At 44.5% G+C, this 13,034-nt stretch overlaps 1 protein-coding gene across 4 annotated transcripts in view; it reads left to right on the top strand.

Annotated features, from left to right (window-relative positions):
• Window positions 1–7,317: 7,317 nt before the first annotated feature.
• UNK (unk zinc finger) overlaps window positions 7,318–13,034 on the top strand; it is a 50,967-nt gene continuing 45,250 nt past the window's right edge. For 2 of the 4 annotated variants that reach the window (XM_083147974.1, XM_083147972.1), the window contains exon 1: window positions 7,318–7,565. In XM_083147974.1, coding sequence (XP_083004100.1) covers window positions 7,372–7,565 — 194 coding nt within the window. In that variant the 5' untranslated portion in view covers window positions 7,318–7,371. The remainder of the gene's footprint in view (window positions 7,566–13,034) is intronic. The other 2 variants (XM_083147975.1, XM_083147973.1) reach the window with 1 other exon arrangement.

Below are 13,034 nucleotides of genomic sequence, written 5' to 3'. Positions count from 1 at the left end.
CGGAGCCGCCCGGCTGCTGTGACGTGACTTCGTTCCCTGCGTAGGGACGCAGGACGACACAGAGTGATGACAGACGCGGAAATCACCGGGTGCTGCTCCCGCGCCAGATACCCGTGCTGATGGTGCTGTGAGTATAAAATGTGTTTATGTGTTATATTCTGTGTCTGATGAAGAGGTATTAAACCTCGAAACGTTACTATACACCTGTGCAGTGTGTGAATTATTTGGAGTGCCTCCATATATATGTTCTGTATTGCGGTCTTGGCTTATGAGCTGGGATCCCTGGAAGGCACCCTTAAAAATTTCTATTTGGATTGCCGGTAGTGCTGCTCCTTACGTACATTGTATATATATATATCTATATATACACACACACACACATGTTATCACACATTTAGTATATGTGTTGACTTCTATCCCCTGCAACGAGAATATTGGGCACGCAAATCAGCATAAGCCATCACACACTTTTGAGCCTGCCCCTCAGACTCCTATGAAACGAACCAATTGGTGTCTGGGGATGGACTAAAGTCACTAAGGCAAGGCACTGGTGATTCCCTGGGTATCAGCACTGGTGATTTCTGGGGGACCGATTGAGCACATATATTACAGCACATATATTACATATATGTATGTATATATGTACTTAGCGATCCCCTATGCACTTCATGGTTGGCGGTACAGCCGCTGCTGATTGCTTGTGTGGTTATTTTGCAATATTCATGTAAAAATATGATTGCTTACACTGCTAATGAAATGTTACAGTGTATAATGAATAAATACAAACATTTATTTTATTATTATTACCTTTGTCTTTTCATTCAGTGTATATACTGTATTCATTGCACGCTTCTAATGGCGGTTGTTTAATCATCTAATTCCATAAATTTACTTGTTTGACAATACTGATAAACTATTTAGGAACTGCATCAATGGGACACAAATACTTTTTTAAGAACTGTGTATACATTATTTTGCACCTTAGTATTTTCTTTTTTACATTTTGTCTATATCAGTGTGTAGTGTTTTTTACTCAATCATTTATATGGGTTCCGGATGGGTTCCCGACAGTCATTTACCCGACGTAGGGATCCCGACAGTCAAAACCCCGACACGCGGGGGCCGACGGCCACCAGCTATTCTCCCTCGTGGGGCTCCACAACCCCCATAGAGGGAGAATAGAATAGGTGGCGAGCGTAGCGAGCCGCTGTGCCCGTAGCGTGGCGAGACCCCCGCGAGGGGCTTTGTTGCACTCACCATGTTGTCTGGGTCTGGCCAGTCGGGATCCCGACGTCGGTATAATGACTGTCTGGATCCCGACTGTGGGAACCCTACAACACACCCCATTTTTATTTGGGCAAATGTATTATTGTTTTACTCTTTTGTTTTGTAATTTGTATTGTGAGTCTGCCAAGGTGTGTACACACATCTATAAATGTAAACAAAAGTGAGTCTGTTTACACTAATATGTGTCACTTTCTACCATTGTAAATGGTGCACGGTGTAAAATCCACGTGATGCAAACAATACTAAACACAACAGCCAAAGTATTTCTATTGTAAGTGTATGGCTTTCTAAGCATTTATAATAAAGGGTGTCAGTCAGAATAGAAGCAGGGTGGAGGGGAGTACATCATATTCTCTTTCAGTTGCAACTGAAGTAATAATGAGGGTTATTCAGACCTGATCACTATGCAAACGTTTCATAATCGACCAGCTTGCAAATTTGCAGAACGATGATCAGGTCTGAACAACCCCCAATGTCATTCCAAATCATGTAATTTGCTTTTATTTCTGAGCTTTGTTTCATCCAAATGTGTCTACATTTACTGTATTTATATATACATCATAGTATTATGTAAATGTACAGCTAATCACAGACATGACTCCTTTCCTATACACCTTCATATGGCAGTTTACACCAATGGATTGTGTTATCCCTTCCCTCAAAACCTGGGAAACCCTCTGTGTTTTTTTTTTTTAAATTAGGACGTGAGTTTTTGATATATTCAAAGCCCCAATATCAGTGCTACACATTATAAGTATTTTTATTAGAAGCTACCGATTTGCTGCCACACAACACTGAATTTGCAAGATGACAGCGTTGGGAAAACACAGAAAACATGGGCAGATTATTGAGAATGCGCGCACAGTGTACTATATTGGAAATTGAGGCTGAGATATTCAGTCTAGTTCATGATAAAACAAAAATATGTGGACATACATGTTCCTCAAACAACTCATTAAATCAGATCCTGTCTACTATCCTCTAGAGCTGGGGTAGCCAACTCCAGTCCTCAAGAGCTACCAACAGGTCACACTTTCCAGACAACCTAGCTGCTGCACAGGTGCACTCATTTCTCACTAACACATTTTAAATGATCCACAGGTGGAGCTAATTACTTAATTTGTAATTCTGTGAGGAGATCTGGAAAACATTAACTGTTGGTAGCTCTCGAAGACTGGAGTTGGCTACCCCAGCTCTAGAAGGTGCTAAATGAATAAGTAGTTTCTGATTGGTTTCCCATAGCAACATCACAAGTCTAATTCACATCTTAGTAAATATCCCCCATTGTGTGATATACTGAAAAATATCCAAGCCTCTGCTGGCTTCAGTGGTCCCAGGGATACATTGCGCAGGTCACCGTGCACCCACAAGGACTGAGGAGCTGTCTAAGCCAGATTCATCCAGCCGGTGTCTGGATGATGATTGGATTTAAAAAAAAAAAAGTGTTTGATTGTCTTGGTCTATGGTAAAACCAGAATGCTGCTGCACCAGACAGATGTGCAGTGGACGGGTCAGGGAGCATTTGGAACCCTTTAATAAGTTATAGTGTGTGTGTGGTTTTCTATATGCGGTGGGAGAGGGTCTCTTCACAAGTGTAATGTTATCCCCGTTGCTGCCTGTTATGAAGTTTTAAGGGGGTACAAAACTTAATAACAGGCAGGAACTGGGATAACCTTACACTTGTGAAGAGACCCCCTCCCACCGCTTAACAGAATTTTGCAGTCATTATCCTGACGTCGGGATCCCGACTGCCCGGAGTCAGACAGCATGGCGAGCGCAAAAAAGCCCCTTGTGGGCTCGCTGCGCTCGCCACGCTGCGGGCACGGTGGCTCGCTACGCGAGCCACCTATTATATTCTCCCTCTATGTGGGTCGTGGACCCCCACGAGGGAAAATAGCAGGTGGCCGTCGGGCACCCGGCTGTCGCCGTTTTGACAGTCGGGATCCCAACGTCGGGTAAACGACTGTCGGGAACCCGTCCGGCACCCATCCCAGCTCGGAGTACTGCATCTGAAGGTGCAGCATCAAATCCCCTTTAAAACCACAAGGTCACAGCATTGGCTATCCAAATGAGTTTAAAGGTCCATACACTCTGGGCGACTATGCCCAGTGTGTATGGACAGTGATGATCGCATTCATCGCTGGAGGGAAAGCTGCTCAGTGCATACACACTGAGCGGCTTTTCCCCTGTCCAGCGGGGGGGAGGGGGGGGGGATGGCTTTGCATAGTGCAGCGCTATTCAAAGCTGTCCTGAACGCCGCAGCAGTGCTCACCGCCGAGCCATACACACTGGCCAGCTTTGAGCTGAAAGCCGCTCAAACCTGTTGTTTTGAGCGACTTTCAGCTTAAAGTCGCCAAGTGTGTATGGGCCTTAAAGGTGCACACACATGGAGAAATATGATCGCTGGCAATATATTGCTCAGCACTCATATCGCTCAGTGTCCCATTTTCATCAGCGAACAGAGATGGTCGCTGATGAAAATGTCACATTGCCGGAAGAAGAGGCAGGGGAAGTCGCTGGTCGGAGGAGCAAGCTCCTCCGTTCAGCGACCATTAGGGGGCTGAAAACGCTGATTTATCGCCAGTGCACACTCCAATCACTGGCAATATGGTCCCTCAGCGACCATATTGTCATCGATTTTTGCCCATGTGTACGCACCTTATGGCTACTCAGTATTGTATCAGCTCCGTAGCGAAGGTCAGTAAATCTGTAGCGGAAGATGTAAACACTAGCTCCACCAATTCCATAAAACAAGCTATTGCCACGCATTCCCAACCCCCACAGATTGTAAGCTTGTGAGCAAGGCCCTCCTACCTCTATGTCAGTTTGTTTCTACCCAGTTTGTTTAATCACTGTTTCCAATTGTAAAGCGCAACGGAATATGCTCCGCTATATAAGAAACTGCAAATAAATAAATAAACCCCCAAACAGCCTTAGGGGGTATTGTGCTTAACAATGCAGGACCTGATCAGTACATGCAGTTAAGTAAACACTGGAGATGTACGTAAAACATACATCTCTGAATGAGGCCTTTGTCCCATAGAAGTCCAAAGGGTTACTAACAAAGCATAAGGCCCAATGTAGGTTACAAAAGGCTTTTATAATGGCTGGTGGGCTGCAGGTACCTGAATATTAAGGTAAGTCCCTGACCGCTTTGTCCTTGATTGATTATTGAGGTTGTTTAGGACAGGTGGTTAGCTCTTCAGTACCAAAGCACTGTTTAAAAAAATAAGAGATAACCATCCATTTCAGTGTATTGATGGACATTGGAAGCCACTAGTTGACAATCACCAATGTTCATGGCTTGATGGAACTAGTTTTCTTATTCAATGCCAGGATTGTAATATCAACCACTGAATGACTCTTTCCAATAGTACATCTTCAGTGCAGATGTGAACATCAGAAAAGGGTTTGCGCATGTGCAAAATCCAGCTACCAATCATGTATGTGCAGCTAATAGCCAATGATACATGCAGTTACAAAGGATGATCTGATGGCCATCTGATCACAAACTATAATGAGGTAAATCAGGTATGTCCAACGTTGGCCCTCCAGATGTTGTGAAACTACACATCCCAGCATGCTTTGCAATAGTTTTAGCATTCTCTAATCGCAAAACTGTGGCAAAGCATGCTGGGATGTGTAGTTTCACAAACATCTAGAGGGCCAACGTTGGACATGCCTGAGGTAAATGGTTTGAACGGTCATGTTACACAAAATAATTGTTTCACAAATGTGGAGATGGTATGTCATTTTATGTAATGCGGTGAAACCATGGAAATCTCCTGCAGTGCAGAATAGGTAACATATTTTCATTGCGTTTTATATGATGTAATCTAGATCCAGTGCTCCTAGATTAACACACTATAACAGGACAATTAATAGAGTTTTCAAGAATTGGGTCCAGCATCTGAAATACAGGGTGAGATTTATTAGGATGAGAGATTTAGAAAGTGATACCCCTTTCAGACAGAAAATAAAATTGCCGGGTGAAGCAGTTCCACCCGGTAATTTTGTGAATAACATGGGTCCTTTTTCTGTGTGAAAGGGCACACCCGTGTCGTAAATCCCGTGTCTCCGACCCTGGAATTGACCATGGATGAGGACACGGGATTTATGACCCGGGTTGACCCTTTCACACAGAAGAAATACCTGTATTATTCAGCAAATTACCAGGTAGAAATTTTCAACTCGGTAATTTGTTCTTCTGTGTGAAGGGGGGTCAGGCTGCCCCTTGAGTGCCGCTTTAAAAAACTGGAGATTTCTGACCAAATCGCTCACGTTCTGAATCTCTCATCCTATTAAATCTCACCCACTATATCGGTAAACCGTTGACAGAAGATCAAAGCAGGGATATATGTATATATTCTATTGATTGCTGCAAAATTAATAGATCAACCTCTCGCAGATTTGTTATACTATGTATGTGATGTACGCACACATCTGTATATGTACACATATTTGGTTCATAAGTGTGGATTTCTCCACACCGATTTTATAAACACTTCCACCTTCTGACGATGGTTTCATGCCATCGCGGATAATCATCGATGGTCAATCCGGATCGTGAGCGCTACCGCGAGATAATCATTACAGCCCTCCCTGCACTGGTGATTACGTCCCTGTGATGATGTGTGCCTGCAAGTGTCTCAGATAATAAAAACATCATTCAGCAACGCAACCAGTGTTGCCAACTCTGAAACGTAAAACAAGCAACTGATGACCAAAAAACAAGCCCAAAACAAGCCCAATCTAATCCTAAAAAGCCCAAAAACAAGCCCAACTTACATTTGACTATAGATAGGTAGATATTTTACGTATTATTTATACATGTAATGTCTTTACAATGATATTTTATCAGCACAAAACTGGCTTTTAAAGAATACTATAACACTTCCTGCTTCGCCTCATTGATGAGGCAAAGCAGGAAGGGACATCGACAAGATGTATTAACATCTTGTCTGCCGAAGCGGGCGAACATAAACTTGCGCGCTGACTCCTTCCCCATGACCGGCTGTACTGGGCATGCACGAGATCTCGCTACTCACGTGAGATCCCAGCGCAGCCCGAAGTCAGCAGCAGGGACAGTGATGTCACTGTTTTGGGTATAGGGCTTCATCACCCTGCAGCTGTTGAAGCGGATAGCGGCAGGGGGCGGAACAGTCAGCGCTGTGAACCGTTCATACATTTACCTTACATAGCGGCCTGTGCACACCAGCTCCTTCTTACATGGGGGAGAAGCGGGATCAGTGCACATAACAGGCGCTGATACCCCCTTCTTCCCCATAGCGCGCCTTCATACATCTTCCCCAATATGAGATATTTTACTTTCATTTTTTTCTCTAAAGAAAAATCTCAAGTGAACATTGTCCTTTGTACGCACTGAGAAATATTTACCATACACGGTGCGACAGGCGATGTACGTTTTGTACTAGATCGCATGCGTTTTGAATGCGCTGCAATGCAATCTAGTGAGCACATACTTTTTGTGCTGTGCGATGTGAGCGGGATAAATTGTACCATGCGTGGACATCTTAAGAAAAGATAGAACAATCTTACTACAAGCATCATTGCTAAAATCAGATTAGCCCTACTGAATACACACAAGCAGCAACATAGATAATGGGAGTCATTACCATTTCTATAAGCCTAGTTCTCACCTGTGTTTGTCCCTTATCTCTGTGCTGAATAACTGAATTACAGAGAAGTCCAAAATAAAACAAGCCCAAAACAAGCTACTAAAAAAAATTATAAGCCCAAAAACAAGCAACAAGCAACCATCAAAAAAAATAAGCAACTCACGAAAAAAACAAGCCCAAATCCGCTTGTTTCAAGCTGACTTGGCAACTATGAACGCAACCCCATCCCGCCATCCCCAACACACACACAGTAGGAAGGAACTGCGGGCAGAGTAGACTACAGATCCCAAGGTGCAGTGCGGCACGCAGCACCCGGCTGGAGAGTATCGGCTTCTCTCTGGTTTTGTAGCTCTTTCTATGCCGCCGCGAGCGCCCTCTAGTGGCCCCTCCGCGCACAGCGCTCCGCATCCTTTGTCCCTCGGAAGCACTTCTCTCATTTCCTTTCATGGCGTCGGCGCACGCGCGCTCGCCCCCCACCGCGGCGTTCCGCGTAGACCCAGCAATAAAAGGAACGGAGGAGGGAGACTTCAGGATGTCCAAGGGCCCTGTCCCAAGCTCCCCGTCCGCTTCCTCTGCCTCTCCGGGAGCAGCGACCGGCGGAGCGCTTCAGGCGCAGCCCGAGAAGCCTCAGCACTACACGTACGTAAAAAAAAAAACTCACGGCACTAGACGACTGACGTCAGCGGGAGGCGTGAGTCACGCGCAGTGCCCCGCGCCCAGGCTGGCGGGAACCGGTCCGAGCCGGATAAAGGCAGTTGGGAAAGTGGGCGGGGTCAGGACTTGGGTGGTGCGAGGGCCGCTGGGGCGCCGTCTGGTCTCAGCTGGATGGAGCCCTAGGGGCCACTCACTGTATACAATTTATGTGACAATAGTAAGTGTCCCTTAACATCTGAGTGTGATCACTGGGCCAAGCAAGAGGCCACCACGCCTTGACACCTATATCTTCATCACAGCAGCTTCACCCAGTGGTGCCTAGATTGGGCACAGGGCACACAGGCAGGCCGTGGTGTATATGGCCATTAAAGGATAGTGGTGACTGGGTGGGGGGTGTCATTCTGACTGGTGGGACAGAATGGTAATGTTTGCACAACTTCTGATCAGAGACAGGGACTAAGTAAAAACCGAACAACACCACGGTACGCCGTGGGGTGTCTTGTCCTGGCAGATGCCTGTGAAACCCACTTATAAAACTTAAGTCTTGTAACCACTTTTGTCTGTGTCCACTACTTTACTATTCTTGTCATGCAGAAGATAAGATAGAAAATGTATATTCTTCAAAATAACTGTTTTCACCCTTTGATTATAATTAGGAATTAATGATAGTTGGTTAAGTAATGAACTGAATTGACCAACCCAGTTGACAGCCTACTTCCCAGTTCTGATTTCTGTCCTGCCGTTGATGACACTTCAGCTAGATAGGTGCTTGAATAGTTTATGTCACTTCCATTAGATGTCTGCTCATAATGTAGTCCTGGGGTTCTCAAACTCAGTTCTCAGGACCCCACACAGTTCACGTTTTCCAGGTCACCCGACAGGTGCACTCATTACTGACACATTTTAAAAGATCCACAGGTGGAGCTAATTATTTCAGATTCTGTGAGGAGACCGGCAAAACATGCACTGCGTGGGGTGTTGAGGACCGACTTTGAGAACCTGTGATGTAGTCATTTGCTGCCTTCTGCACCATTGCATTGAGTTGGATAGGGCAAATTCTGTATATGGATAATACTGGTAATTGGCCTTTTTGTCTTTAGAGTAAAAGTTTGAGTTTGGTAGTTTGGTTACCGATTATCTGTGGAATATGTCGTTTTAATGGATAAAGGGATCACTCCAGGTGTATGCCCCCGAATGACGGTCCCACGCATCACCATCGCCTGACTAGTTCTTGACTACATTTAGTCAATCACCAGCCTGTATCAGAACACTGGTTAGCACATATCACCCCTACACACATTGGGGCAGATGTATTAAGCCTGGAGAAGAGATAAACTGGAGATAAAGTGGAGATAACTTGGAAGAGTTAACGCATCAGCCAATCAGCTGTGTTTGAAATATGACAGTTGGGATCTGATTGGCTGGTGCGTTATCTCCTTCCACTTTATCTCCAGTTTATCTCTTCACCAGGCTTAATACATCTGCCCCATTGCTACGTGTGTATGGACTATGTAGCCACTGGGAAGCTCAAGGGTGATTTATCTATCCTGCATCGCACAGCATGCAACCTAGTAGATATGCTTAAAAGTTTTTAGACATTTTCCATGAAGGCGTCAGTCTATAATTTGGTTTCCATTATAATCGAGTCTTTACTGATATATAGTTGCAATAAATATGGTTATGGCTAAAGGCACACACATCATCGATCTGAAATCCACAGTTTTATAATTTTGCCATTTGTTTCACAATTATACAAATACAATCTAGTAATCTGTGCCCAGACACTACAGATATTTCACCAGTAATTTGAATATGTTTTTGCTCTTCACATTTGATCTACAAATCTGAAAATGCCCATACACTACCTAATTGTAATCTCTATAGCAGTGATTGTCAACAGCGGAAGAATTGTATGATTGTCAGGACTTTCACACAAAAGTCCGATCATCACCACACATCAGCAATCGCAGGTGCAATCCATCATAGATTGTCAAACATGTTAGGAATCTGCAATTGTGATCTATTTTTGTTCACAATCATCAACTGGAGAAGCCCATTCATCAGCGATGGTTTAGGTCGGGCAATCATCACAAAATGATCAAATTGCCCCAATCCTTATGTAAGAGCAGCTTAAAGCTGGATACACGCTACAAGTTTCTGTCCAGTCTTTCTGTTTGGAGCAAAAACCTGTTAATGTCTGGGATCAAATGACATTCAACCATTTGCTCCCAAAAGTCGTTCGGATATATTGGATAAAACAAGTGGACAGTTAATCTTAAACTGGGTACACACTGGTCAATTCCAGCCTCCTGCCGATATTGATATCTATATTGGTGGTTCCTTAGCAGAATCTATTAGCACATTATACACACACTGGCCGATATAATTTACAATATAGGTCAGTGACGTCACTGCTGGAACCCCCGCTCTGTACATGCTGTCACTGATGATGTCAGATTGAGCTGCATGTACAGGTGACGGGAGGGTATTTAATGATATTGAGCATACCCATTGACTGATGTGCTTCATTCTTTGCTTCCGGTGGGGGCCGGGGATGGTCGCATCCCCAGAGGATGTGAAGGAGATGCACAGGAGGTGGATGGTGGACAGGTGACGTAGAGGAGGTGGACAGAGGAGGCAGAAGGACATGGGACAGGAGTGCCGAGCCTGGCCAGGACAAGTGGCGGCATCAGCCACGTTCCCCGCAATGACTACCAGAGGAGTATACCGCGGCAACCAGCAGGATCCCGCAGCCGCGTCGCCTGGCTGCGGCACGCAGGCATCAGCCACGGCCCCCGGCAATGAATGACTACCAGAGGAGTCCATCGTGCACCAACAGGATCCCCGGCCGTGACACACACAGACCTCCTGCCTGCAAGTCTCCAGCCACTGTGCTCCAGAAGTCAGCAGGAGCCTGTCTGCCCCAACCCGATGCTCCAGCTCTGGGCGAACCCAGCAGCAGCCCCCAAGGGAGGAGGTACCACTACACTATCTGGGCAGCCCAGGGAGGGCCCAACTCCGGCCCCCGGCCTCACAGACTCTCTCCCCTGGCCTCACTGACTACCACCCCCCCTTGCCACCAGCACCCACGCTGGACTGTTTAGCCCCTCCACTGCTGCCCTGTGTACCCCGTGTCACCCCTGTCGTGTTCTATATCTGTACTGTTTTTACTGTCTACCTATCTGGCTGGTGCAGTCACCAAGTGGCACCACTGAATGGCTGCCTGGGTGCTGTACAGCTCAGTAAATATGTCCCCCGTGTCCCTCATCAGAATACGTCTAATGTATATCTGTAGGTGTGATATATATCTGTACTGTCACTGTTTTACTTGTTCCCACCCTGGCTGTTGCACAGCAATCCAAACCAAATTCCTAGTACACGTAAATATACCTAGCCAATAAAGCTAATTCTGATGTACGTTATACATCCTTAACAATATCTGTATCGTACATATAGTTAATAATACATCACCCAATGTTTACCCAGCTTTATAGTGTGTATCTAGTTTTGCACTTAGCGCTATTATCTTTTTGATTGTCGATTTAAGAACAAGCTATCCTTTTTAGATGTTTTAATTGATACAACATTAGAGAATGAATGATTTTATTGTTAAAATCAGATTCTGGCCTCTGATCTTTTAAGAATTTTTTTTTTCTCACTGCATACAATCGCTTTTACTAAAAATTTTAATTCTTAATGTGGGTGTATATTTCATAGCCTGGCGGAACTAATAAATTGTTAAATTGTATATACTATGGCAGAGTTTCCAAGCTCCACTATTAGGCTATCCATTACATTTGTTTAATCATCTTGAATAAGGTACTGATTAAGTCACCTTCTGATCAAGCATGGATATCCTTAAAACCTGGAATGTAATTGCAGAGTTTGGGAAGCTGTATTATAATATGATTATTTGCCTTTAGAAAATATCACTGAGTCTGAATGTTTGGATATCTGTGGTCTAAGGCCGGGTTTTCCAACCTCTGTCCTTAAGGTGCCCTAACACAGTGGTGGCCGGACTTTTTTCACTCGGGATCTACTTTTTGTACACTTAATTATCGATGATCTACTGGCATCTCCCCGTGTGCAAAAAATAATCCCCTCCCAGTGCAATATGTTCCTTATGCCACACAGAATGGGCCAAAATTCACATCAGGACACGGTATTGGCCAAAATTCACATCAGGACACAGGGTATTGGCCAAAATACACACCAGGACACAGGGTATTGGCCAAAATACACACCAGGACACCGGGTATGGGCCAAAAATCACACCAGGACACAGGGTATGGGCCAAAAATCACACCAGGACACAGGGTATGGGCCAAAAATCACACCAGGACACAGGGTATGGGCCAAAAATCACACCAGGACACAGGGTATGGGCCAAAATTCACATCAGGACACACGGTATGAGCCAAAATTCACAGGACACACGGTATGAGCCAAAATTCACAGGACACACCATTATAAATGACATCAACATCAAGCTGTGCAGAGGCTTTTTATTAATGATCAGTTGTAAACATATGGGGCTGAGCACATAAGACAAATCACCAAAGAATCAAACTATGCCCACCAATCTTACACCAAGGGTATGCTATGCCCAACCATAATATATAAAAAATAAAACTGCTATGTTAACTAAAACTAACAGTAGTGTTACCTTTTAAAAAAAAAAACTTTTATAGAAAATATGGTGGCCATAAAACATACCATTTAACTGGGATCAAGAGACCCTGTCCCCCCCCCCCCCCTCCCTCCGGTTGAAGATCTGCGATCGACCGGTAGATCGCTATTGACCTTTTGGCCACCCCTGCCCTAACAGTTCAGGTTTTAAGGATATCAGGCCTGATGCATTGAGCTTTAAAAATTATAAAGTTTAGAGGGATAAACAACCAACCAATCAGCTCCTGCCTGACATTTTTCAAACAGTCTGTGACATGGAAGGTAGGAGCTGATTGGTTGGCTGTTTCTCTCTCTCTCTCTCCATTTTATCACGTTTGAAGCTTAGTGCATCTGGCCCATCATGCATAATCACAGGCAGGGTAGGCTTTTTGAAACTAAATGAATCTTTCAAAAACAAAAAACTTTATATTGTGCTGTGACTACATGCACAGCGCCGTAACTAATATAAAAAAAACTTGTGGTTTTATTCAAAATGTTTAATGCCAGCGGAATACCCAGTGCTAATGCTTTACTTCTTTTTGTGTGTGTGCATTTCTCAGCTGCCCGCCCCTGGCACACCACATCAAGCACCATTTACATGTTACTAAAACATTACTGAAAAAAAAATGGTTTAAATGAAAAAACTACAAAAATAAACCAAAAACCTCTGAGTGCAGGTGATTGGAGTCCAGATGTACTAAGCCCTGAAAAGTGATAAAGTGGAGAGTGATCTAGTACCCGTGTGAGGACACATCGTTAACAATATAATGGGTACACACTAGAAGA

This window comes from Crinia signifera, chromosome 6 (assembly GCF_055691185.1).
Source record: "Crinia signifera chromosome 6, ASM5569118v1, whole genome shotgun sequence".
Taxonomy (NCBI): domain Eukaryota; kingdom Metazoa; phylum Chordata; class Amphibia; order Anura; family Myobatrachidae; genus Crinia; species Crinia signifera.
The sequence above is the reverse complement of the archived record's forward strand: the minus strand, read 5'-3'. Positions and strand labels throughout refer to the sequence as shown.